The sequence below is a fragment of the Anneissia japonica genome, unplaced genomic scaffold (genome assembly GCF_011630105.1).
Source record: "Anneissia japonica isolate Jap-2015-1 unplaced genomic scaffold, ASM1163010v1 scaffold277_len1293397_cov203, whole genome shotgun sequence".
In the NCBI taxonomy this organism is placed as follows: domain Eukaryota; kingdom Metazoa; phylum Echinodermata; class Crinoidea; order Comatulida; family Comatulidae; genus Anneissia; species Anneissia japonica.
This window is the reverse complement of record NW_022719460.1, coordinates 1,146,301-1,173,312: the sequence shown is the minus strand read 5'-3', so window position 1 is coordinate 1,173,312 and position 27,012 is coordinate 1,146,301. Positions and strand designations below refer to the sequence as shown.

At 32.2% G+C, this 27,012-nt stretch overlaps 1 protein-coding gene across 4 annotated transcripts; it reads right to left on the bottom strand.

Annotated features, from left to right (window-relative positions):
- Nucleotides 1–455: 455 nt before the first annotated feature.
- On the bottom strand, nucleotides 456–26,814 carry LOC117110945 (protein argonaute-2-like). 4 transcript variants are annotated; one of them, XM_033253795.1, is made up of 23 exons: nucleotides 26,705–26,814; nucleotides 19,001–19,289; nucleotides 18,050–18,170; nucleotides 17,110–17,291; nucleotides 15,953–16,089; nucleotides 15,460–15,591; nucleotides 15,075–15,162; nucleotides 14,483–14,566; nucleotides 14,143–14,206; nucleotides 13,964–14,035; nucleotides 13,729–13,776; nucleotides 13,109–13,231; nucleotides 12,469–12,602; nucleotides 11,990–12,174; nucleotides 11,013–11,172; nucleotides 10,284–10,374; nucleotides 9,651–9,845; nucleotides 9,299–9,433; nucleotides 8,727–8,828; nucleotides 7,919–8,118; nucleotides 7,270–7,317; nucleotides 6,216–6,242; nucleotides 456–3,430 (listed from the first exon to the last, which is right to left on the bottom strand). In XM_033253795.1, exons 2-23 carry the CDS (start codon nucleotides 19,222–19,224, stop codon nucleotides 3,322–3,324), a joined length of 2,661 nt encoding a protein of 886 aa, XP_033109686.1. In that variant the 5' UTR covers nucleotides 19,225–19,289; nucleotides 26,705–26,814; the 3' UTR covers nucleotides 456–3,321. The 4 variants fall into 4 exon arrangements, with proteins under 4 accessions (XP_033109686.1, XP_033109683.1, XP_033109685.1 ...); XM_033253792.1 differs by having other exon boundaries at nucleotides 26,639–26,809; XM_033253794.1 differs by having other exon boundaries at nucleotides 26,608–26,755.
- Between the last annotated feature and the right edge of the window lie 198 nt (nucleotides 26,815–27,012).

Here is a 27,012-nt window from a genome sequence, read left to right as displayed (position 1 = left end):
ATTGAATACTAAATATTGTAATAAATAGTTTAACATTCTGTATGAACACGTCCTCATAAATGAGGACAAAAAAGATTGGATTTCATTATGGTTCTCTTTTGCATCCAATTCACATTTATGATTTTTTTGTCTTTGTCTTTCATTATAAAATGTCCATTAATACTGCAGATGATACACAAAATAAACCCCCTACAAATATTGGATTGGTTATATAGAATACAGCCACCATTTTAATTTTGTACAAAATGTCCCCTTCTATGATTGCCACTATCCGATTCCCATATAAGCCTTTACTTTATCATCCAATTAATCCTCATTAAAAATATTTGCATCCAGGGGCGGATCCAGAGATTTTTAGATGGGGGGGGGGGGGGAAGGAGGACACAATAAGAAGTCCACGCCACGCCCACATCAGCCCCACCATGGTTGGTGAAAAGAAGTGGTAAATAATCAAGCTCTCCTCTCCCCGCTGGATCCGCCCCTGGTATCTGACTATAACTGGACCTCATATTTGCCAATATTTAGTATATGCAGTTTTTATAAAGTAACATAATCTATGACACACAGCAAACAGGAACATCAAGCAGTTATATATACCAGTAATTCATATTCCAAACAATGCCTTTTGTAACAAAATCTATGTAAGCAAGTATATAATTTAAATACAGCAACCAAAATTAACAAAAATGTTAACATTAATAATCCTTATACTTTATTATGTTGTGTTGGCATTATATATATTAACATACAATCCTAAGTAACAAGGATTAAAATGTACAATGTAAAAAAGAAAAAAAAAAAACAATAATAATAATTATGCATAGCATTTATACACTCTTTCTGAGCAATTTTTTAGATAACAATTACAAAATTTAAAAATAAGCAAGAACATCAAAGTCATTGTTATTGCAATTTGGGAGATAAAATATAATTGTGGTTTGGTGGTAGGATGCTTAGCTTCCAATCCCAAGGTCTTAAGTTCAATCCTTGAAAATTATCCTTCAAGGAAATGCTCATGGCACATCGACACACCAGAGCATGCAATTAAGAAAACTGAAGAGATTTTTGGCATTGAGGCTCATGCGAAGTTTGAATTTTAAGGAGGATAAGACAATGGACCTTTTCGATTGTAAAAAAACTGACCAATTAGAACAGTGTCTGGAATATGCACATGTCTAACAAACACACGTGTTGTCCCACAAACACGCGTGTTGTCCCACAAACACGCGTGTTGTCCCACAAACACGCGTGTTGTCCCACAAACACGCGTGTTGTCCCACAAACACGCGTGCCTTATCATAAACACACTGTTTAGAGTATCATGGGGCTATAATTATTAGCTTTCCACTCCCCAATCATCAAAGATAAAATTTATACAGCATCAAAGGTCTACTTGACTCTTATTGGTCAAACCTTCCTACAGTATAATATCTGAAATAATTATAAACCAATTATATGAGAATTAAAACGCATAATAAAATAATAAATATGTTTTAAAAACAGTCTTAAAATTAATATGTAGTTAAAAACAATATTATTGCCTTGAGTGTTACCTAATATATCACAATTTATTTTTAATTTCATTTTAAAATTATTATATTTGTTTCTTGAAAATAACCAAGTATGCTGGGAAGGATATGACTATTTTATGTGAACAAAATGTTACACTCGACCAACACAATCTGTAAAATGATATAAAAAATAAATTAGACCAAAAAAAATATTAAAATTCCAAACAAACTTATTGAATTGTTCAGTTTAGTTCTTTTGATCAATAATATAGCAAATTATTAATTATCATTAAATAATGCTTCCTACAGTGAAATTTGTGCAATATTTTACTGACAGTAAAAACATGCATTTCTAGTTTGTTTAAATGGCTGGAGTATTAAAATGTTATAATTACTTTTCAACATAAACCTAAATAACTGATTAAAATTATACAACTAAAGGCCTAATATATTATGCAGCATTCTAGAAGTTTTTGTTTATTACATAATGTTAATCTACATGGTATTTTCAAACAACATTTACCAGGTAATGGATTTCATTCCCTTGCCTTGAGTATACCCTAAGAATGATGGTTTAATTAAATAAACACAAAAAAAACCTATGTGAAATGATACACCAAAGATAACGAATGTTCAAATACTGGGAGATCTGTTGTAAAAAATTAAAAGAAGCACACCCACACCTCACTACTACTAGAAATGTTAAAATATTATTCTTTGTTAATTCAAAAATAGGTTGTCAGTACATTTTTGGTTAAATGGTCATTTTCAAGAACTTTCAGGAAGTGCTTAACCTGGTATACTTAAAATTTAGTTTATCTCTTGGAATGACAATTTTACCAATTAAATCATTATCTAAAATGACAATGCTAAAAATATGAATAAATATATTTTCTCATTTTAAATAAAGACAGTATTGGCAAATTCTGATAAAAAGGGAACCAAAATGTAATGCTGGGCTCTATTAGAGAATGGTACTCTGTACAACTAAAAGAACAATAAACGAAAGATAAACAGATGCATCAGTGGATACGAAAATTTGAAAAAAAAGATATGCAGATTAGCTCAGCATATTTGCATAGCTCAAGATATGCAAATTTGCATAGCTAATTATATGCATCTGTGATTAATATGAATACCTCACAAGTCTGAGGTCTTAAAAAATAATTTCTTTTATGATACTTATAACCATGAGAAGTATTTGTACACGTAATATTTCAATTTTGATGTGGATTTTTGTGGCAAAAATGTCATTTTTGGTAAGACAAATCCCATCAAACAATCAGTAAATTGACAACCATAAAAACTTATACATCAGACTTATAATATTCACTTTGATTCTTATAACTACACTAAACAATTTAGTTGCTGTCAATTTGATTATTGCAAACTAACATAATTACTCTTGGGTCAGAATGTTTTGAACCTTAACCAGTATCGGCAATCTCTAAATGATTAAACACATTTACATATTTACATATAAAAACAAGTATTGCAAACAATGTCATCATCCGGAATTTGTCAACAATAAATTACCAAAAATCTTACTTTTATCCCACAAGTAATTACACCATCTGTTAGATGGCTTTCTTTTTTTAAATGATTACCCCCTTCTAATAAACACACTATTATCACACCAGTAATTTTCCCCTCTGTTAGATTATTTTTATCTCACATGATTGTCCCCTGACTTTCATTTCTAACTCTTGGAGGCTTTAATCTTTACCCTCTGTTAAATGGCACAAATTTTATATGTCATGACCTCCTCTGTTGTAAGCATTTGTCTACTCGTATTGCGTGTGGATGTGATTCATGCAAAGTACATGACTTTCAGCTGATCTTCGTGGATTTGTACGCATCTCGTCATGTCCGTGAAGCTACGTCCGTTACCACCATGCGAATGTTGGCTTCCTTCCCCACTGAAAGACAAATAATATTCATTAAACGTGGTAATCAGAACAAAATGTAAATCACACATTGTCAAAAATCAAATCATTTCAATACCTTATCAAAATATGAAGGTGTATATGAAAGTACTTCATTTTTTACATGTTTGATTTTCAATATGATTCAACCACAATAAAAAAAACAAACAACTTTAATCACACTGTGCATTTGAAATTAGTGTCTATCCTCTACACATTCTGGATTTTTATTTGATAGCAGTATAAGTAAGCACAACTAAACTTCTACAGGTACTCTCAATGCACTAAGATAAAACACTCAGGCTATGTAGGCATTGTACTCATTATAGCAACTAACACTTCCTGCAGGCACTCAGGCTGATAAAAACACTAAATTTGTGTAGGCACTTGCTTCCATGGTAGGCATTCACAATTGTAGGCACTCACTACAACTAAAACTCAAGCTGATTAAATATACTAGCATTCACTGTAGGCATAAGCTCATTAAAGGCACTGAAGTGGTATAGGCACTTACATCCACTATACAGTATACAGTCATGTTCACTGTGAGTACCCAAGTCAATGTAAGTACTTAAAATGTGTATGTGCCAAACTGAATTAACCAGTAATTAACACAATATCTCATCAAAGAAGACAGACAAATGTGCACAATTAAAGTGGAATGAACATTCATAAAATGTGAAAAACTAACTGGAAAGATAAATAAATAGGCAAAAATATGGTAATATTTTTCTGAACACACTTCATACTTTAACAAGTAAAAGACAATGTTAATCATGCAACACCAATTAATGTACCTACAAGAAGAACCTTAATAAACAATTGAGCCCAAAGGCCAAAAAAAACAAAAAACAAAAACAAAAAACAAAAAAATAATGATAAGAGAAGAAGCATACTCGAAGCAGAATGTAAATGAAAGTGATCTTGGTTTTCCTATCAAGGTTAAAGTTTAAAGGTTATTCATTTATATTGCTCAAAATACGGGAGTCTCTATGTGCAGAACAAGTGAGCAGATGTAACTGGAAAATAAAAAAGAAAATCGAAGCCAGCCCCCAAACCACAGTATGGGGTTATAATGCTCTCTCAGAATAGAAGGATAATTTTTGGCAATACTGTAGAACCCACCCTTCCTTTTCCATGAAACGAGGGGAAATATATCTTTTAACACTACAGTAATCCCCTAATAAAGGACATCCCTGTTAAGGTAATATGCTGAATTCAAATCAATATAATTTTACCCCTATTCAGGGGACAATTGTTTTCTTACTGTGTCAAAACAATTACAGTAGTCACAAAATAAGAACAAAATCATTCAAATTTATATTTTGACACCTGTTGAGCAATATAACATCAAACCAGAATTTTTTCCATCATTAGAATGGGCATTGGATGCCAAGTGCATGTGTCACTTTGTATAAGTAAAATCTTGTCAACTTTGACCATTAACCATGGAGATTTCTTGTCCTGTGTCTTTTGATACAGGATTCTAATGGAAAAATCTATTAGTAATATTCTATCTTGTGCATCCAATAGGAAGCTCAATATTTAAAAAAATAATACTTGGTCATTAACATTGCACTCGTATAAAGAAAAAAATATCGGGAACATACACAAATTTTGTAGTTTTAATTACATATCTGCAAATTTCATATCTTAAATAAATTATTTTTTGTGTTGCAAATTATTGTTATAAATTAGTTATAATTAAACTGTAACTGATTCTTAGGTCAACAAAAATAAAATTATAAAGAATCTATGTCATCATTACACAAAAACATGCCAAAACTCCCTACTAAGGGGACAATTTCACGTTTTGGTTAGTGTTCCCTGTCTCCTATTCAGGGGACACCCCTATTAAGGGGACACTTTTCTTGGTCCCGAAGGAGTCGCCTTAATAGGGGATCTACTGTATTTATAATATGGACATTTTAATTGCGGTATATTTTATTGTTTTGAAAATAAATGGATGCAAATTAAAGAAAAAGATTTGATCGATCGATCAATTATTTGATCAATCGATCATTGGGAATGAAGGGGAACTATAAGTATTCAACAAACACCATCTACAGACTATCAAATACGACTCTACAGATAAACCACAGAGGAATTTAGTACTTTTAAAAGACTATGCTAATGACATCACAACAATTTGAACCTTTTGGTAAGAACCACTGCAGGTGTGCCGAACCATGAAGAACTTTACCACAATGGTTCTATCCCATAAAAAAAGCTGTTTTCTCTGTAAATACAGTTTATAGTACGTGAGAGCAGCTAAGCTCAGTTGGCTAAAATGGTGGTAGCCACTGTGTGTGCGCTGAACTGTGGAGATCTCTAGGTCCCCGGTTCAATTCCCATTGCTGCTCTTAGATGGAATGCAAGTTACGATAACGCACGTCTTTCGGAAGAGATGTGTAAACCATTGGTCTTGTGCGCATTATGGCCCGTGTGCACGTTAAAGGACACCGTACACTATTCGAAAAAGAGTAGGGGATTGTCTCCCGGTGTACTGACCAATCAACAATCAGAAGGATGCCACTGGAAATAAGCTTTTAGACTTTTGTGGGTTATCCTTGGTATTTACACCGAATAAATTTCTCCGTCCGTCCGTAGTCCGTGCCCAATTTAATAAAGAAAAGGAACATGGGTTTAAGGTGGAGTGTGGTATGTGATGTCAATTCAATTTGTCTTTTACAAAATTCCGAAACATCCTCCATGGTTTAGTGAATCAATCAGGCAAGTGCAGCTCAACTCATTGTAACTCTACAGATATTAGACTCACTTTCCAGTAGGCGATTCATGTCCTGGGCTGTGATTGGGATGAAAATGAAATGCATAGAGTTTATAAAGTAACTAATTAATACAGCAATCTCTAAAAACACTGCTTAGTTCAAGTTACAAGTAGTATTAATTAAAACTGTTTTGTTTATGTCACAAAACTTTATTGTATTACTGTATATTATTTAGCATTCAACTGAATATTAGGGGAAAAAATATTGTTTTACTAGATTAACAGGCTGGTTTCATGAGTTTTCCAGATTTTTAACAGAAACAGTTAACTTTTAATGCTGCTTTCCATATTGAAGAAGGAAAATATGAAAATTAGGAGGGTTAATGGACAATGCATCATATGATATAAAAGCATATTTTTTTAATGAGATGAATAACATAATAATGGAAGATGAGCATAAACAATGATGATACAATTACTGTATGGTATACACTCTGTCCACAAACCCAAGTTTTTGTGACAAACTTGCAGTATACATGAGCATGATGTCATAACACAGCCACATTTGGGCATGATGATGTCATAACACATCCAAATATGGGCAAATCACATGTATTTGTCATATTGTGCACAGAGCTTATTAAGGCAGCGTGGAGAAGTATCATTAACAGATGGTTTGTCAGTTATTTCATAGAACTTATACTTGGTAAAATAGTTTTAATAAAATTGATTTTATAAATAAATGCCCTCCCTTTGGGCAATCATTGATTTACTAGCACGCATGTTTTATGAGAACATGTCGGTTATAGCTGTTGGCACGTTCTCTCACTGGAATTTCTTATGTTTCTTGTTATTATTTCAGTGGCAAGTCAAATAAAATAAATAAAGATTAGTTTAAATAAAATGTGTGTTAATAATAACATCAAGGCATTTATACATAGCATGTTCTGACTCGTGACAATTTGACTTCTCAAAGCCCATAATGAAAATTCCTGAATAAAAATGTTAATGCGGATAAACTTGTTGATTCCCAAAAATTTTGTTTCAAATTATTAGTTATAAATATTTTCAGTCAAATTAAAATCATTGTGTTGAACTGTCTTACCTGTCTCCGCCACTGCCTACGTAGCTGCCGTTTCGTGATTGGCCGGGACTGTGGGGTAAACATGCATGCATGCAGTGAGCAGGAGAAAAATAAATAACAAATGCCGATAACGGTAAATAAAAATAAACATAAATCAAAATGGAAGACATTTCGCCTTTGTCAACAATTAAAGAGCTAAATTTTGTCTCATTATGTATCAAGTACCTGTAATACTGAAATTAAAACAGTATTCACTAAAAGTACATTAATATCACAGGAATTATGCAGGTTGTAGAAATTAATTTTAATGTGATACCTGTATGTTTACAAGTGACAACTGTATGTATAAAAATGACATGTATTTATAGGAGACACCTGTAAAATGTTACAAATGTATGCTTAAAAAAGACAAATACATACAGTATATACATAATAAAAAATGAAACTGGTATTTGTATTATAAAAAATTGACACTTTTATGCTTAAAGATGTAGTTTACAAGTGAGATGTGTAAATTTAAAGCACTGATTCTCTATAATGGCATCTGTAGATATTACACATGTATCTGCTATACAAAATAGCAAACATAAGGCTTCAGTTGCTTAGTCACTGGACATACTGTATATACAATTTGGGAATGATTTATCTGTTACAAATTTTGTATTCTCACCTGTCATGATCTTTTTCAACAAGATGATAACGAGCACGGAATGCCACTAAGTGTGCATAGTAGGCTGGTGCTGGGATCGACACGCTGCGTGTGCAGCGCACGTACGTGTGACACAATTGATATGTGAGTGTCTGAAGTGAATCAGCTGTGAATTCATTATCGTCCCACAGGACATGGTAGTGCGAAGGCCTACTTGTTCCCTGTAAATGTAAAAAGACAAGAAATAAGAAACCAAGGTAAATAGTGAATAATTGCATCAAGACATCACCAGAAATAAGATTAGAAATGACGAGAGGAATTGATCAATCAACCACATCAAGGCATGGTAGTGAGTAGCTTCAAGAACAATTAAAGAATGATATAATGTGTTTCTACACTAAAGTCATCCATACAGTACTTTGTAAAGAACAGAATCATGAGCATAAAACAAGCTACCACTTAACCCAATTTATTTGAAACAAAAATGTACACATCTGCCCCAATAATTGGATAATGTATCAATAAAATTCAATTTCAGTTTGGTCTCCTTTTTATTTTTAATGGTAGATTTGTTGATGTTAATAAATAGACCTAACGGAAGGCAGTTGCTTCATGTTAATTTATTACATGAAATAGAAATATAAATATCATTTCGAGATTAACTTTTGTTGTACCATTACATATCATTTCTATTGTAGTATACATCAAATGTATATTTCTTAAAAATTACCTTATCCTACAACAAAAAACTAAAGATTAGTTGCAAATAAAAAAAAAAAAAACGTTTCTAACAAGGATGCTCCCTCCAGCAAAACTGAGCATTACTCACCTGAATGCCAGCGTGACTGCATAGGAAGAAATCAAATTCGGTGGGATGAGTAATTCCGGTGTCTACTGTCGTACCGGGAGGAATGTTAAAGCTCTTGCCAGTCTAGAAACAAAACAAGCAACCAATTGAATGTTACTTCTCTGAAATTTCTTAGTAGAAATATATTCAGAAATGTTGAATCATGATTTTTCTATTTGATTTGAAATACAAGGAATTCTTATTACTGAATTATAATTATGACTATACATAGTATTAATAACAGGCCGACAGTAGTATTAATAATTAAAGTAATAAGCAAATAATATACAGGTAATTACAATCTATAATGTACAATGAATAGTAAATAATGATGTACATGCATTTTAATTAGTAATTACCGTAAATAATCCTATTAGTGTTGCTCTTAAACAAACACAAAATCAAACTTGATCTTTTTCTAAGCCCAAGATTTAAAAAAAACAAACAAAAAAAACAAAACACTGTGGCATAGCAATATATACTTATAAGCATTGCACTAAAACCTAAGAAAATTTAATAAGCACTACAGCACATTTTGAATCAACATGTCTTACTTGTTCTCGTTTATCTGCACAGAACAGCCTTGTGTGATGTCGTTTCTGTACCACTATGAGCGTAATACCTGGCTGGTAACCAATCTCCAAAGACATGCATGCCTCACGTAAAGCACGCAGCTCAAAATTAAGCACCTACATTGAGATGGGGAAAAATGATACATCAAATAAAAAAGAAAATACATCCTCGCAAAATATACTTTGTCCTTTAAAAAGTAAATTAAACCTATTTTAACATGTAAAATATTTAATTCTACCTTTTTATTTCATCATGCAGTACAATATATTTATACACAATAAATTATATATTTCTGTTAATTTCATTGTATTTATATTGACCGTTAGTACTTACATGCAGAAACTGGCCTTCACTGACACCATCTCGATACATAATGATCCTGGTTGGTTTGAATCTTGTTGACTTGTAGAACTGCATTAACAGATCTCGCACCATGTTTGCGAGATCTACAATGATTTCCTGCCTATGTTGCTGAACACGAACTGCGGCGCAGTAACGACTAGGATGAGCGTCCATACTTCCAACCACCTAAAGTAACAATACAAAATGTCAAGTAATATCTTGTGATCTATTCACATGGTCTAGTTAAAATGCTAATTTACTTAAGGGCAGTAACACAGAGTAAAATACGTAGGTAAGTAGTCAAACCTATAGAGGCAAGAGTACTCATCTCTCTTTAGCATTTTGACCAGCATATATTACCTTCCCAGCATATATTGGTAGCTATATATACTCCTAGGAAGAGAGGGACAAACGTAGATAAGGTGTGTTGCCCAGGGACACAAGCGACTCACCCAGTGATGGGTGACTTGAACTTAATAAAGGACCAAGGCTGTAGGTTGGTGGTGTTGGCCATTCAATCTGATTGAGAAATTATATAATATTTTTTTTTAATCTAAAAACAAATTCTTTCCCGGTCTCAAAAATTTCAATTTATAAAATATCACAGAGAAAAAATACACTTACTGCAGCTATTGAAGGCTTTTTCTCATCACCAGCTGGTGGGTGGGTGACATCAGCTCCTAAAAAGATTACTGGCTCTTGGAATATTGCTGGCCTGCATGCAAGAAACAAAAACAACACATACATTTTATCAATGGATCATAAAAAAGCTTGAATTACTATTATTGTAGAGTAATATACATGAATTTAAACATGAAAAGTAATATACATGAATTTAGTGAAAAGTAACATAATTCTAACACACATAAATTATTGATACTTCGGTAAATCATTGAATATTTCTAATCCTCCTATTTGAATAATGTTACAAGTCTTAAAAATGTTAATGTATAAATTTGTCATCTTTATCTAGGTACAGTATATGTATATACACCAGCAGCTTCACTGACAACTTTAAAATAGCTGAATCTATAACATACTCCAGTGCAGTATCACACTAGGTTGTCTGTCCTTATTTGGAGTTTTATACTCAGGAATATTTGACACTTGTGTTCATGAAAGTTATTTAAGAAAGTTAAGTTAAACTACTTGTAGGCCGTATTGCTTTGTTTGGTTGCGTGGTGTTCACAGCCCCCATCATAGTTGTGTGCAACCTGAAGCCCTAAATACCATACTTGGTAAGCTAGTTACTAGTAGCGAAATATCCTCACAAAGAATGGCTAATAACAATAATAATAATAATAATATATAACTGTCTTTAGTTTGACTGGGCTTAGTGTGTTAAAGACTCACCTTTGTTGAGGAACTAGGATATTGTTGACTCCACCTAATTTGACGTTGATTTTGAGGCAGAGGTTGGAGAGTGTTTGTGGTGAGGTCCTATTTACATTCTTAATCTGTACACACTGAGTTGCAATTCCTAGCAGTGTATCACCAACTCGTTTCACTTCAGCTAATGCAAAAAAATTTAAACAAAATGTAATTATGTTTTACAAGTAAAAATAAAGTTGGAATTACGAAATTTCCCTTGTAAAATTCAACATAAATTGTAACAGACTGTAACAGATGTTATAAGAATGGATATTTGAAGGAATCAATTTACCACCAATATTTATTATCTTCCAACACCATAATAATGTAAATAAACAGTGTCTATGTACAGTAATCATTGATAAATGTATAAAAATGATGACTATTTGATAATATAATGCTTGCAACAGATGTGCATATTGGAGAATAGAGAAACAAGGGGAGGGGTGGTAGAAGCCATGTTCTATCCCTCACCCCTATTTTTTCACTTTGTATATGATGTTTGCCATTCAAAAACCAGCGCTATGTCGCTAATTGTTAATCTGTGTAATTAGCATAAGAATGCGGCATACTTTAACACAGAGAAGCCATAATAGATTTTATGTTTTAGTGTAATAATTAACTTCCAATTTTAAACTGAGGAATTCTGCATATTTATTTGTATATTTCTGATGTTTGCATGTTTTACTGTCAAGGCCAAATGAGTTTCCCCATTGTGGGATTATAAAGTTTTATTGAATTGAATTGTATTAATACTTTTACTCATAACTTTGGTAAGTTGATTTCAGTAAATGACCCATCATTTTAAAGCTTACAATAGGGAGAATGAGATTATATTAAAAATTCAATTTTATATTTGGTCAATATGCTGGTTTTGGGATGGCAAGCCTCAAAGATAATCTATTAACATGCAATAACCATCGTTTAGTACATAACAGAATAAGACATGTTTACAGTACCATAAACTGGGGTTTTTCCAGGCAAGACCACTATGATTAACTGCAGCCCATGGAAGTTTGCCTTGAGATGCCGAAACATGGGCTCAACTTGATCTGCGCCACTCGCGTACTTGCAAAAACATGGCTGACCCATTATTGGCATTCCAGCATCATTAGATATTTTTTGCAAATGCGATGTGAAATTCCTGCAAGTAGAAATGAATAAAATATTTAACAAACATCATCAAATATAATATACAGACATACTGTAGAGGTTGAGTTAAAGAAGAAGAAAATAACACTGCAATAAGTATAGTACTCTAACAATAATAATATATCTTATAAGGTGCATGTATTAATCTCAAAGCATCAGAATTTCACACACCAACTCCTCTGAATTAACTTACGCAGATAACAAGCCACTAACCACCAAATTATATGGACTGAAGTGATGGTTGGTAATGAACCCTAGAATGTGATTGTGTGAGGTGGCGTCTTACCTGAGTGCATCCTCTCGACACTGATGCTGAGGTGCGAAGCATGCGATGGCCCACACACGAATCTCCACGCCTGCATGAAACTGTTTACCACGCATATCCCACACGCCACCATTTGGAAATGCTTGTTGTAGTGACTAGTTAACAGAGATTAATAAAAATATGTTCAATATTACATTATTAGTGCTTCATCATGGCCCCAACATAAGAAAAAAACAAAAAAAAACAAAAACATTAGGGGACTAATTATATGACAAACTGTGACAAATTAAAAATTGTCAGTTACAAGATCACTTAAAATCTTTAGTTTCTCTGCATATTCACATATTCTCATATTTTATCAACATTATACTCAAATATAAATTTCATAGTCATTTGAATAATAATTCACATACGCACAGGTAATGACACATACGCTGAGCTAATACATATCACTGTAGTAACTGACGACTGCAGTTTGATTAAAAAAAAAAAAGCCATTATTCCCTTCAAAATTGCCTTCACCTCTAAGCTTTCAGTTGATTTTTTATATAATGCATTCTACTTCTGCACTCAGAACTTGACTATAACTTCATATTAATGAATAAACAAATCAATACTAATACTACTTAATCACAGCAGGCAATATTAAGCAGATACTCACCCTTCCACCATATTGGAGTTTAGGTGGCTGGAGTACTCGACCTTGCACTTGTGTCATCTCCTTACAAATGCTAATTCCAAATTCACGAATAAATGGATCTTCATTGAACTTTGCCCTTTGAAGCTGATAGAAATATAACCATGCTATCTTTTATAAATCCATACATTGAGATCATACCTAAAATACTGTATATCTAACTAAAAAGACCTTTTGTTTGTTATTAACTATATGAAAAAATTATAAAAACAGTTAAGAAATTCATTGATTGTTTTCAAATATGGGCAAATTACAATTAAATATTAAACAAAATATAGTAAATGATTTCAGCAAAAACATCATATGGACCTGTTTATTTTGAGTTGAAAAGACTTTCTCATTTGGATTTTCTAATCTACTACCCAATTTTCGATATGTGATTCTCTTGTAAAACAACAGTTGACAATTGGTATAAATATACAAGAAAATAAGTCTCAGTATTATGTTATTATATTATAATAACATAATACTGAGACTTATTTTCTTGTATATTTATACAAGAAAATAAGTCTCAGTATTATGTTATTATATTATAATACTTGTCCTTGTTCCATGACAATATTGCAAAATAAGTAGAAACTTACCAAGTTATTAATTTCTTTTTCTCGGTTCGGTGCATTGCGAGCAGTTGCCTGCAAAAGAAAATGTTTAAAAACGGTTTACAGTAGCTCAAATTCAAATTTATTTTTTTGAATCATTAGGTTTACTGTAACACAAATCTATATATTTGGGATTCTGCTCTTCATGTTATAGTAAGTATAGCTTTTATAAATCCTCATACATTTTGAATTGCATAAATAAAAGAAAAAAAGGCAATACCTTAATCATGGTGGACGTTTGACTGTCGGTCAATTTCTTGATGCAGCGCTGACCTGGTACTATGTTGCAAACCTTATAAAAGGAAAGTATAAATATTTATGAATTTAAGATCTTATATTTAGTCATTTTTTGCATCTTTATAGTTTTTTTTCCATATTTAAGTATCTTAAGGTACTTACTTCAAGTGGGAGATACGTGTGTCTTAACTCCTGTCCTACTTGTAAACATGGTAAGTGAGGATATCTGAAATAAATTTATAATACAGTAAACCAACTAATAAAATATAAAGTTCCCAGCCAATATACAAAAATTCTTTGCACTCACTTGTAGCTCCCATTTTTAACAAGAGTTTGATGAATTTTATACTATACACATATTGCAGACGTGTGCATGACAACAATTGTAGGATGCTGTGTAAATAAATTGCACTGCACCGCGGAATATTTTGTTGCTGTTATGCTTTATGTAAATAGGCCTAAAAATGATACTACTGGTGCTGTCTTATACAATACTACTTACTGCAGCCTTATATGATATTTCTCCATAAAATATCTGCCTACTGTGCAGTCCACAGTCTGTCCAGTGTCAAGCTGAAGTGGGAATCTATAAAGCAAATCATAGGTAATGAGGAAAATGTAAACCATATGTTCAAAATAAAATTTCTATTTTACACATATCCATATGCATAAATGCTTGATTAAAAGATTTAAAACCTGGAAAGATTTAACCACATACAAAAAAGCATAATTTGTAGTGGGTTTTCTTCTTGTATCTGTCTTCTATTTTTTAATTATCAATTTGTTCATAAGGATATTATCAATCATTTGTTTAAATGATTGAATAATTGATTGATTGGTTAATGGTCTTTTAACAGTTATCATTATCTTTAAATATTGTAGCCCTTTTATAACTGAAATATATTTTTGTTCTTTTGTCAATGGATTTTAATAGAATTTTGATGTAAATACTTTCTTTCTTGATTAATTTTTACTGTAGTTTTGTTTGAATTGTACTATTTTTTGTGAGCATTGTAATTTCTTCGTTTTTAATGGAGACAATAAATTTCATCTTGTATCTTGTATCAATTGACAGAATAGGATGACTAACTTACGTCTGTGTTTGTGCTGGCCTTCTTGTCACATTGCAGACTCTGTATTTTCTTCGCATTGATCCACAATGTGTTATTTCAATTTTGAGTCCTTTGAAACAAGAAAGTTTAATCTTAAAAATATTGAAATATTGAAATATACAGAAGCTTTCAGTCATAATTATCTAAATTCATCTATATTTATGTACTACTATATAATTTATTTACTTTAAAATTGATGATTATTTATTTTTATATGCTTCCTATAGCACCCATATATAAACATATTTCATAGGGCTGTTTCTTGAGCACTTAGTAACTTGAAAACAATAGACTTACACCCCAAATTAATGAATAGTAAATTTTAGATGCTAATATAAAACATAAACAATCTTGATTGTAAACATACCCCGTATCTCTTTGGTAAATTTGACTCTTGAAGAATCTGAGAGTGGTCTCCTCTCATTCAAATCCCTCATGTCCACTACATCGCACATGAAGTCAATGACAGACTGGGCTTTGTAGAACGCAGTTGCAGACACTAAGGATAAAACAATCATGACCAGGATAAAAAAAAAAAAAAAGTAAGAATACACAGGTATCATTAATCAAATTATTATAACAGCAATGAAAATCATTCTTCACATGAGTTCTTATGTAAACATACATTCAAGGATGTGTTTACAATTTGACCCCCAAAACAGGTAAAGGAACACACCAAACTCTTCTTCTAAGACCTTCTACCTCTTTGGATTATAGGCCTTTGATTGCCACAGGTGCCTCCCTGCCCAAACAATAAAAAAAAAATCCTGGAGCTGCCACAGTGGCAGCATTGCTACTGTACTGTAATTTCATTGTGATGATTTGATATAAAATGAAATAGACACAAATGTGTTGCTTACCATCAATGTTCAGCATCATCTTCCACATGGAAGGACGGACACTCTGATGAAATCCAAACCACACCTCTCTACCGCCACCTAGTGGTGGATTGTAACTTTCTGGCGCTGAGAAGAATGATCGTCCTACTGGGGTATACCTTCAGATATAAAAGCAATAACACGTTTTCAAACAGACAATGTCGACCTATCAAAATTTGAATGGCTAAGCTCAATTTTTAATTTATCTAATTTTATATCTATCAGGACACTAGGGGAGGAAAATAAGGGGCAAAAAAGGGATGATAAAAAGGGGAAATGAGACAAACCTTAGAATAATTTACTGCACAAGTTTTTTTTCTTGCTGACATGTAGCTTCACCAGTTGTGTGATGGAACAATGTTATACTCATAGAGCTGAATAGGCGACAAAGCAATGCAGATGGCCGCTGTAGGAAAGCACCACTTTCAGGCTCAGTATACATATTTTAACCATAAATAAGCCCTCTGACCAACTATTATTTCATTAAACATTATTATTAATAATATTATTGAACTATCGTAGCCAAAAAGAGGTCAAGTGGAGTATCTGATTAATTAGTACTGAGGAATGAAAATCAAAATCGTATACACAACACTGCAACGCTTGAGTTTCAACATAGCTGTATTTAAAACTATGCCAGCCATCTTGTATGGTCCACACACAGCAATGCATATTTTAAACATCAAAGTTAGCACTCTAGTTACTGTCAGAGATCATCTTATTCTTCTTCTTTCTTTCTCCCCAATTCTTGTTTGCATGATATCTGAAAATTGGCACAAGCTACGTACATGCGCGCTTCAACAAACATTTGGCTTGGCCTGGAATAGTCACAATAAGCTTTTCAATGTGCTCAGTCATGCGTGACATCATCTACACACAATTTTGCATTTTTACATTATCAATCATATCTAAACAATTGTCATTTCTAAATCATATTCAGTGGGCATAAACTTCAGGTCAAGGTTGAATATCATGTACCGAAATATTCCGTGTGCGCGTCATAACGTGCACGCACGGGTGCGTCAAAAATTTAAAATTGTCAAAATCTCTTTTTGACTAAATTAGAGCAAATTTCAGGCCATTTTGAGCATTTCAAAGGACATACATACAGAAAAAAATCTGGCAAATATATAACTTACGTCATGGAAGGTAGGTGTCGCATCACTACATCAATAGCCTGTATTGCATCATATGGAATTAAAGAGATACGTCCTTCGAGGGCTTGCTCTAAGCTTTGTAAGCTGACCTTTGCTACGTACTTCATTGATATCTTGAACGAACGATCCCGTCCTTCACCCGGTAGCGAAACCTCCATCTCTACCTATCATAAAGTCCCAAAAAACAATTCACATTTTTTTTCCTAAGTACAATTACTATATTTGTATGAAATGTTGCTTGAGAAGATGTTTGACCTTTGTTATTGGAGGTCAGTAGGTTGCTACACCACAGTCAGACTGCAGGAGAAAAATACCCCTGTAATTTTTGGCCAAATTTAAGATGTTCTGAGAATGTATTATAAATGATGAATTCCAAAAATGTATGTATAATCTATCCTGGCCTGCATTGTGGCCAACAGGTGGGGTTGGGGAGTGGTAAATTAATCTCAAGCTTTCCCAACTACTACTGGTAAATATAATGGTATTTATTCAGAACAAAATCAATAAAAACATAAGACAACTGTGGCAATGTCTGTGGTGTGAAAAGGAGTCTTCATGAAATCTGGAATGCAAATTAATGTTTGCAAGATTCTCTACTGCCAATGATATTTAAAAACATTTTTTTTTTGCCAGAGAAAGTATGTCCATTGAATCAACAACAGACAGTTGCTGTTTAGCAAAATCAGAATAGATAACTATCAATGTTTATTCAACTATATTTCTGATGGTAGCTCTTGCAATGAAACGCTATGATACCCAATACAAATGTACACGTCAAACCACTGATAAAAAAGAAAATATTTTATAATGTCAAAACAAATTGTGGATTGCATGTGTTTTGATTGTAGATGAGAGTATTTGCCAAGGTTATGAGAATGTTTTCAGTTTGTAATGTTGAAAAGCAAACACACAAATGACATACCGGGTCATTTCCAATCGGTAATGGTTCCTTCGTATACAAGTTCTTTCTTCCATCAAAAACTGGTCTCAGATTGGCAAATATTCTTGGAGAGCATTGTTTGACCAGTGTTTCTATGACCTCTCTAATAAGAAGAATAAAAAAAGAAATAGGTAAATATTGATCAATGATAGTAGGTGAGGTGCACAAGTGAAATGTCCCCATGTGTCAAAATTGCAAAATTCATTAAACAATAGACTCTAAAATAGCTATTATGATGGCTATTTTTAGCTTTCCTCATCCTCCACTATTAAAAAAAAATCCTGTTTGAAGGGTTTTTTAGGATATAGTCAATGAATAAAAATCATAACATAATATTATATAAACCACACTGGCAGTGATAATTAAAGGTCGTAAAGGTCATAATTATCAACATTTTCGCAAGTGTACTCCTCCCTCCTCTCTGAAATGTACTTAAAAAATGCTTATTTTGCAAAACCATTTCTCCATTTTTTTGTGAAGTCAGCTAAAAGTACTATAATTCTTGGTTACATAAAAGTGTATTATTTAATCCATGGTTGCATTATAATTGGTCATCAAAATCTATTATTTTAAATACTGCATGTTATTTGTAATTACCACTTTTATGCAAATATATACAAAAGTGTACATATTTGTCTACCGCATCATATATCATACTGTTTGTACACATTGTGAAAATGATGATAATTGTGAACGACCCCTTACTTTATCTTTCAATCTATCGTGTAATTGACATGATGTATCGTTGAAGAAATTTAAATTTATTCTATAACCGCCGAAACAGAGATATAAATTACATAAAAAATTCATTCACTTAGGAATCAACATATCAAATAAAAATGCATAACAAAACACATTAAAATACTAATGGAAATCACACGACTAAGTTGAGAAACATTTCACTGAAATATAAATTTTAAAAATTGCAGATACCTGTTAACTCTCCTTGGACATTTGTCTGGTGTAATTGTTATATCATAATGATATATTTCGCCTCTGGGAATACGGATTTGAAAGTGATTTGCACGCAGTACGATGGGACGGCCTTCTGTGCCAACATTCGGCCTTGTTGGGCACGGTATCTCCTCTAAGGGAGGGGAAGGTACAGGGCTATCAGTCGTGGAGGTGGTACCCGTAGGGGGTGTTGTGGGAGGCATGGTCTGTTCCGGAGGGCTCGGCGGTAATGGTAGAACTGGCGGTTGAACTGTTTGCGGTGATGTAGCTGCGGACAATAAATAAAATTCATGAAACAAATGATAAAATCATCACCGTTACAACACCATTGTTATTTTCAATTGAAAGAAAAGTCAAATGTAAAATGTATGCCTTATACCTTAATTTGACCAGTGCTACAGTATAGTTACATAATATTGAAAATCATCATCGTCAATATTATAAATCTGTTGACCTATTTATCAAAATGTTTGTGTATAATAATACTATAATATTTAATTATTTACATTATATAACCATAAAAAAAAATATTCCTATTTCGAATAGAAAATGAAAATTTTGGCTGGACCCCTTGTGACTGCTGGTAGCAACAATGCAGCATCAGTACTGACAGGTAACAGATACACTGTCCCTTAATATCACGCTCTATTCTCATGGGAGGGTTATTCAGGTAGCCTGCTATCAGACTACAATGGCAAAGCCAACCAGGCTTCACCTGGAGACTTCCGTGCAAGAACTGGGAGTCACTATCTTTGATAATGCAGTCAGTGCCACCATGGTGCCACTGAGTGATTTTCTTGCCAATTAACGTTAATATTTTATCAATGGCAATTATAATTATATTATTATAATGTTTATCAAATAATGCTTCTAGGAATATGCAAGCACCATACGCAGCGTCTCTCATCCTGGGTAGAATCCATTCATCATTCACGCATCACTTTGTATCATTCAATGCAACATCTAGCAGTAGGCTGATGGAATGGCAAACAAAAGCAAGGTCTACAATAGGAAGGAACACATATATCACATAAGGTATTTCCCCAATGTTGTTCTAGGGTTAATTAAAAGAAATGTAAGAGAAAGCATGCAGACAATACAGCCATTTCTGGCACGATTACTGAATCTGAGGGAGCTATGTATACAGTAGAAAAATAAGGCAGGATTTTGCTGACTCAGGTGATGAAAGTAATTGTAAATTAAACAAAGGAAATGGTACTGGACAAAAATTTCCATATATTAACACTACCTCAAACATAGATGATGAGACTCCAATTTTTTATTGATCTTAATATTTATATGCTATTACTTTCTAATGTACCAAAAAATGGTCAGTAGAGAATCTAAGGCATGGACTCAAATCATCTCATCTTGGACAAACTGCTAGCCTAGGATTTAAGATAACTTTATTCTCAATTAAATATACCAGAAATTCATTTGAACTGAGTGTGCACCCAACCAAATTTAAAAAATCGCAATAACCTATGGAAAAGCTATAGAAATTAAAATAATAATTAAGACAAATTTAAAAACTCTAAAAGAGTTAGCATTAAAAAATCAAAAGGCTAAGCAGGATGAAACACATCTCAAGAGAGATACTGTACAAGTCTTGTAAATCAGTGTTTTTTCTACAGCCCACTGGGCATCTAAATGACTAGATACTTGACCATACTACTATCGTAGAGCACACAAAATGCAGGCTGGCTAGCCCACAGCATTTTTGCTCAATTTTGTATGTCCAGTTAGTACTAAAGTTGACTCAGATTTACAAAATAGGCAGCAGTCACTTCTGTTAAGTTTTAAGATACAAAAGGTAACATGACAGATGTACACAGTTGTGAATATAATAATAATAATAAAAATAATAATAATAATAATAATAATAATAATAATAATAATAATAATAATAATAATAATAATAATAATAATAATAACAACAATAATAATAATATCAATAATAGGCCTAATATTAATAATAATAATAATAACAATAATAATAATAATAATAATAATAATAATAATAATTATAATAATAATAACAATAATAATAATAATAATATTAATAATAATAATGCTTGACTTGCACTTCATAACCGCAAGCGAAAGGCGCAATATTAATATCCATTACCAGTACCAGTACATTCACTATGCAATAATTAAATTAATTGGAAACAAATATAAACATTTAAGTAACAAATCTCTACAGACAGTCTGTTGAGATTTAGGCATGTGATAATCACAATGTAAACAATACAGTTCACAAGAAATACTATAATACAGTGTAGGCCTGAGTTAAGTAAATCTAATAATTATTTGCCTTTCAAGATTTCCATAAGTTCATATTCAATTATAAAATACAAATGAAATGAGTATAGTAGTACCTTCTTTAGACTAACAAAATTTATTGTGACACAAGCTTTCGCTAGCTTTAGCTAGCTTCATCAGGTGAATGAAGTGGAAAACACAGGATCAAACTGATCCTTCAAGTTAAGCAAATGAGCAATATAAACAAAATAACTAGCCTTTCGTACCTGTTGTAGCAAAATTAAATGTTAACTCCTCACAAGTACTATGAAAGCAGGATAAAAAAAATTGTAGTATTTTATTTTACTTTGGTGAGCCTATGGACGTCTGTACATGTGTGTTTCATCATTTCTAATTCTGACAAAGGTTTTCCCCATGTGGTATTTATAGCTTGTTTTTCCGAACAATACAGGAAACAACAGAATATAGATAGTACTTTCAAAATATCTGTTTTGGTGGTATGTGGTAGCAGTGATCAACAACAATCTGTAGTTATAGTGCCGGTATCTGTCTTGTGACGTTCATGGCGGAAAAATAAACAAAAAACAAAAAACAAACAAACAAAAATGATTGATTCTCACCCTCTATCACTGACCAATATTTAGCTTTCTCCTTTTTATTTCTTGCACATTACATTAGTGTGTACAAGTGAAGTAATAAAAGTACAGTAAAAAACCCTCTATTTTTTCAATTTGAAAGGGAAACAAAATATTGAACAGTATAAATCTGGTACTCAGTCATAGAGTAGATGAGGGCCTTAGCAGTTATCAAAAGTCTATTTATAGACTTAAACTTCCATACAAAACTACCTACCATTTTTACTTGATTTCAAGCAGACAAAATGATTACCATTGGTGAATTAATAAAAGTACAGTAAAAACCCTCTACTTCAATCTAAAAGGAAAACGAAATGTGACAGACCAACTCTGCCAAAACCCTTTTGTACCCAAAACGTTTGAAAATCGAACTTCTGTAAATTTTCAGGTTTTTACATTTTATAAAAGAAGATATACTGAAGAACATTTATGCAAAATATCAATCACTAAATCTACAGTAACTAAAAAGTTTATTAAAATTATTTTAAAAATACAAATCTTAATAATAAACTATTGATTTTGTAATCTTTGGAAGCTGTTTTCCCAAACCTACATAGCTTATATTCAATGAATTAAATATTCATAACTTTGCTAATACTCAACCAATTCTCATCAAATAAACATTGCTAATAAAGAATCAAAATACCAAAAAACCAATTTTGAATTTTTCCTACAAACGGCTGGTTTTGCCAGAGCCAGTCACATATCCGAAACTAATATATCCATGGGTATGCAATCCACAAGTATTTTCCGGTCAAAATTCCAGAATATATTATAATGAGTAGCTCAACTGAATTTTAAGAATTACCATCAGTATAAAATCAAAGATTACTGGAATTTTGAATTGGGCATGTAGTGTTGGCACATTGACATTGGTACATGTTGAATAAAGCATACAGGCTGTGTTCACATAGCAAAACCTCCCTAGACATAGGTGCAAAAACATCCCATAAACTTGACTAAAGTCCAGGTAATGATTCCAAAAAATCAATTTAGAGCGTTTTCATAGAATTTAATGGATTGGAAGAATTGTATTGCTTGTAGGGGTTTCCAAACTGAGTGAAATTATCTCGACAAAAATCAATATTGAAATTCAATATCATATCACATAAAAATAAAGACAGTATCAAAAAATGGTTTCCAGATTGTTTTTTCTTTATAATACAAAATGTTCAATATTTATATTCAAAATATATTTTTTCGTTTTATCAATATTTACATTTTGAGGTCACAAAAAAAAAAAAACCACTGGCAAATTAATGTAGGCAGGCGGTTTTATATTGTACCCTAGCCAAATGTACAACATATCGGAGCTACAAATAGACCCATGCAATCTATGTGACATCACAGTACTGCTGTTGGCACACAAACATGTAAAACCAGATTTTTTTAAAACCTACCACATGGTCTTTTAAATCTCTTTCCTAACAGCTTCAACAGTATTTAAATATATAAACTCACCAGGTAACTTATAAAACTCAAGTAAATTACAGTACTGAGACAACAATACGAAATTGGCACATACCCGACCGATCCCAGATGGTACCCACAGTTTATATTAGTTCTTAGGAAGTGCTAAGCTCGTTAAAGAACGTGGGCCTACTGCAGATATAAAGCTTGATGACAAATGAACACCTAAAATAGATCTCTAAAATATTTATTTCATATAGAAAAAGTACAGTATTTTGGAACCAATTAAAATAATTGAATTAAAATGGGAGTATAAATCAGGCTATTCACAATAATTATCTTAATACTGTATATTAGCAGCAGTATGAATACAGTAGTTTCCAGAAACTAAATTTTCTGGTGGTGATTTCACCATAAGAGAAAGAAAATTATTTCTTTTCTCTGTTTTGATATTTCTAATGTGTTAATTTGCATGTATTTATAAACTTTATAATTCTGTATTTTTATATTGATGTTTTTTTTGTTTTTTTTAATACTGTAATTGTGTAATTCTTGAGCAACGACTTTTTCTCAATGTAATTTCCTTTTTGGACAATAAATTTGAATTTGAATTCACTGATCAATTCAACAATCCTTTAAAGCATTTTGCTTTAAAAATACATTGGTGATGATAATAATTTTATAACATTCTTATGTTAATAATGTGCAACCTTCACTTGCTATGAAATCAATTGAATTGATTTTACTGTTTGTATAGCCTCAAAGGTGAGATTATAACAACAACACTAGACCTTTTAAACTCAAATTCTCAAAAGAAATTAAACAAGGACAATGCTATTGTCTGTCACTGACAAAGGCCAAGAACCAAGCTGGCCTGGCCTTTGAACTATCAGATCATATACAGTAACAGGCTTGGTTGCATGGGTTTTTAGCTGCCTCTAGTGCAACTCACATTAAATTTAAAGGTATCCCTTCCACATTTACCTTTAACTTTCAGAAAGAAACTGGTAATGGATGCATTGCTTTGTAATTATGGCCATTCATAGAATCAAGAGCCCATGATGTTAAATTTGTTCACATGCTTATTTAGATCATGGACATGGTGAATGGCTGACATGGGGGTGCGTAACTTTGTTCCCTCCATCTGTCTCCTCAACCTGTATAAGATATCTTGTAGGTAGGTACATTGCATTACCTACCTACGAGATATCTTATAGGTAGGTAATGCAATGTACCTACCTACGAGATATCTTATAGGTAGGTAGGTACATTGCATTACCGGTATGTACAGTATAAATTCCCCTACAAATCTGTATTAATTAAAGATGCCAAAGAAAACCAATTTTACTTGAAATTCTTGAATCAAGATGTAAACTCTTTGGACACTTACAGACAAGACCTTAACACCTGCAAATTAATATGGCAATCAAATATAATTTTAAAGAAACATCTTTCAAGAAATTTAAAGGAAAACAGTAGAGACCCTTTTACAGTCACTCAATTATGGAATATACACACAAAAAATTCAGATAAAGTACAGTAAACTGTTAAAACTTCATACTACTACTGTATAACTTGTAGCAAATATTAAAATGAACTCCTTTTGATTCCATACCAAGTGAATGACAATTTTATCAAGTCATATAAATTTCGATTTCACCCTTTCTTTATGAAAGAGTGCAATCAAAATTTGAATATTTTATCCATTTTTATAAATATAAAATAATATAATAATAATAATAATAATATCTCATTATCTCCCCTCAGTAATAGAAAAAGTATGTTTGATATATTTCTTTTTAAATGTTTAAATTTGAGCACTATTTGATTGCTACCTATGTTCTTTATTTCCTCTGAAAGTTAATAGGCCCAACTCACAAAATAGAGACTTGCTTTTAATTCCATAATAGAGTAAACTGTACTAGAAATGGATTTATTCATAGGCTTGCTTTACATTACAGTACAATAATATTTCTCAGTTAGACACCACGATTGATGTATTCCACCTCAGTTTATCAATATTTAAAGGTAAAGTTTTTAAAGTTGAATTTAAATAGTTTCTTACTTGTATATTGTACTGATGTTTTAATATTCCTTCGATCTTTTATGTATTTTAACACATTCATTTTATATAAGACATCCTGTTATTAATCTTTGGCTGTTGGATGTATCATGAAATAAAGAAATAAACTTAAGTTAATACACACTGTTAGTTAATTTTATATACTTTAGCAGAAGCCAGAATGTATAGTCCTGAGTGGAAAATCCTCCACGCAACAATTTGCCCTAGAAATCCGATCACGCATTTCAGAAAATAAGGGGTGATTTCCATGCACATTTTGCTGAAAATTAATGTTATTAAAATAATTACAACTGGTACAATCCTGCACACCTATGTTCCCAGCGATTTTCAATGCAAATTTGATCTGGTTTATGGATGTATCATCAGTGAAACAAAAAACTTTACAGTATGGAGTTTAGGGCAGAGAAAAAATTATTAGAATCACTCTTTTAAAAAAAAAATTAATCTGAACAATAGATTATTTCGCTTTTGTTTTTATTGATGAGGGAGGGACTGCTTGTAGGCCTATTTGGTCTTAGTAAATATTGTATAAAAACTGGTTTAATTTTGTAGTTTTTTAAAGAAAATGTATTTGAAGTCACAAAATTACATTGTTGAAATAATTGATGCCGCAAAAAAATTTTTTTTTTATTCCCGCATCAATATTTCCTAAATTTCTTACGCGGACGGGCGTGATAATCTAATAAATTTTTCTATTTGCCCTTAAGTAGATTGACTAATCATAGGCCTATACTGTATGTATTAAGTATTAAAATATGATTGATAATTAACATATTATTAAAATAGGCCTATACCATTATGATGTAGGTCTGCCTGGCCCTAGACCTCCTGAAGCAGCCTTGGCCTAGGCCTAGATGATGATGATGATTATTAATTTGGTTGATCCATCAGTTCTGCAACTTTACAGTACATACATACAGATTGTTAAATAAATTAAAAGGAATAACAAATACGGCAAATTCAACATACGACAATATACACAAATAGGATATCTACCATTTCAAAGGAAGGCTAAAAAGACGAATCGCAGCAGGTGTTTTACTTAATCTCTTAGGCCTAGGCTCCCAATCCTATGTTTATGCCAGGGAAAGGTAGGTAAGTAGGCCAAGGCCTCCCATCGAAGCTCATCACGTCATGTCAACAACAATCTCACCCTCATTCCCACCCACCAAAATTGTGGTGTTCTGGCTTACAATGTTCTTCCCTAAATATGCATCAACATACCAAACGGTGCAACTGGTTGAGATCTTTGACGCTGAGGAAACATCGTTAAAAAAGTTTAGTTCTTACAGTGGGTTATTTGATGAAATGTATCGGTGGTTCAACGCCTACCACCACCAGCTAATCTCCGCGTACAGCTGCAAGCAGAGGATCGATCCTATGTTGGGCAGCCATTTTTCACAGTGTAATTAAATTGTATACCTATGAATTAATAACACATTATTTATCAATATAAGTGCAATATTATAAGATAATAAATTTAAACTAAACTCCTAATATATATTTATTTTATTTTTAAACCTTTTCGTAATTTTTGATGAAATAAAATTATATGGTAAACATGCAAATTATAGAAACTTAACAAATGACATTTAATA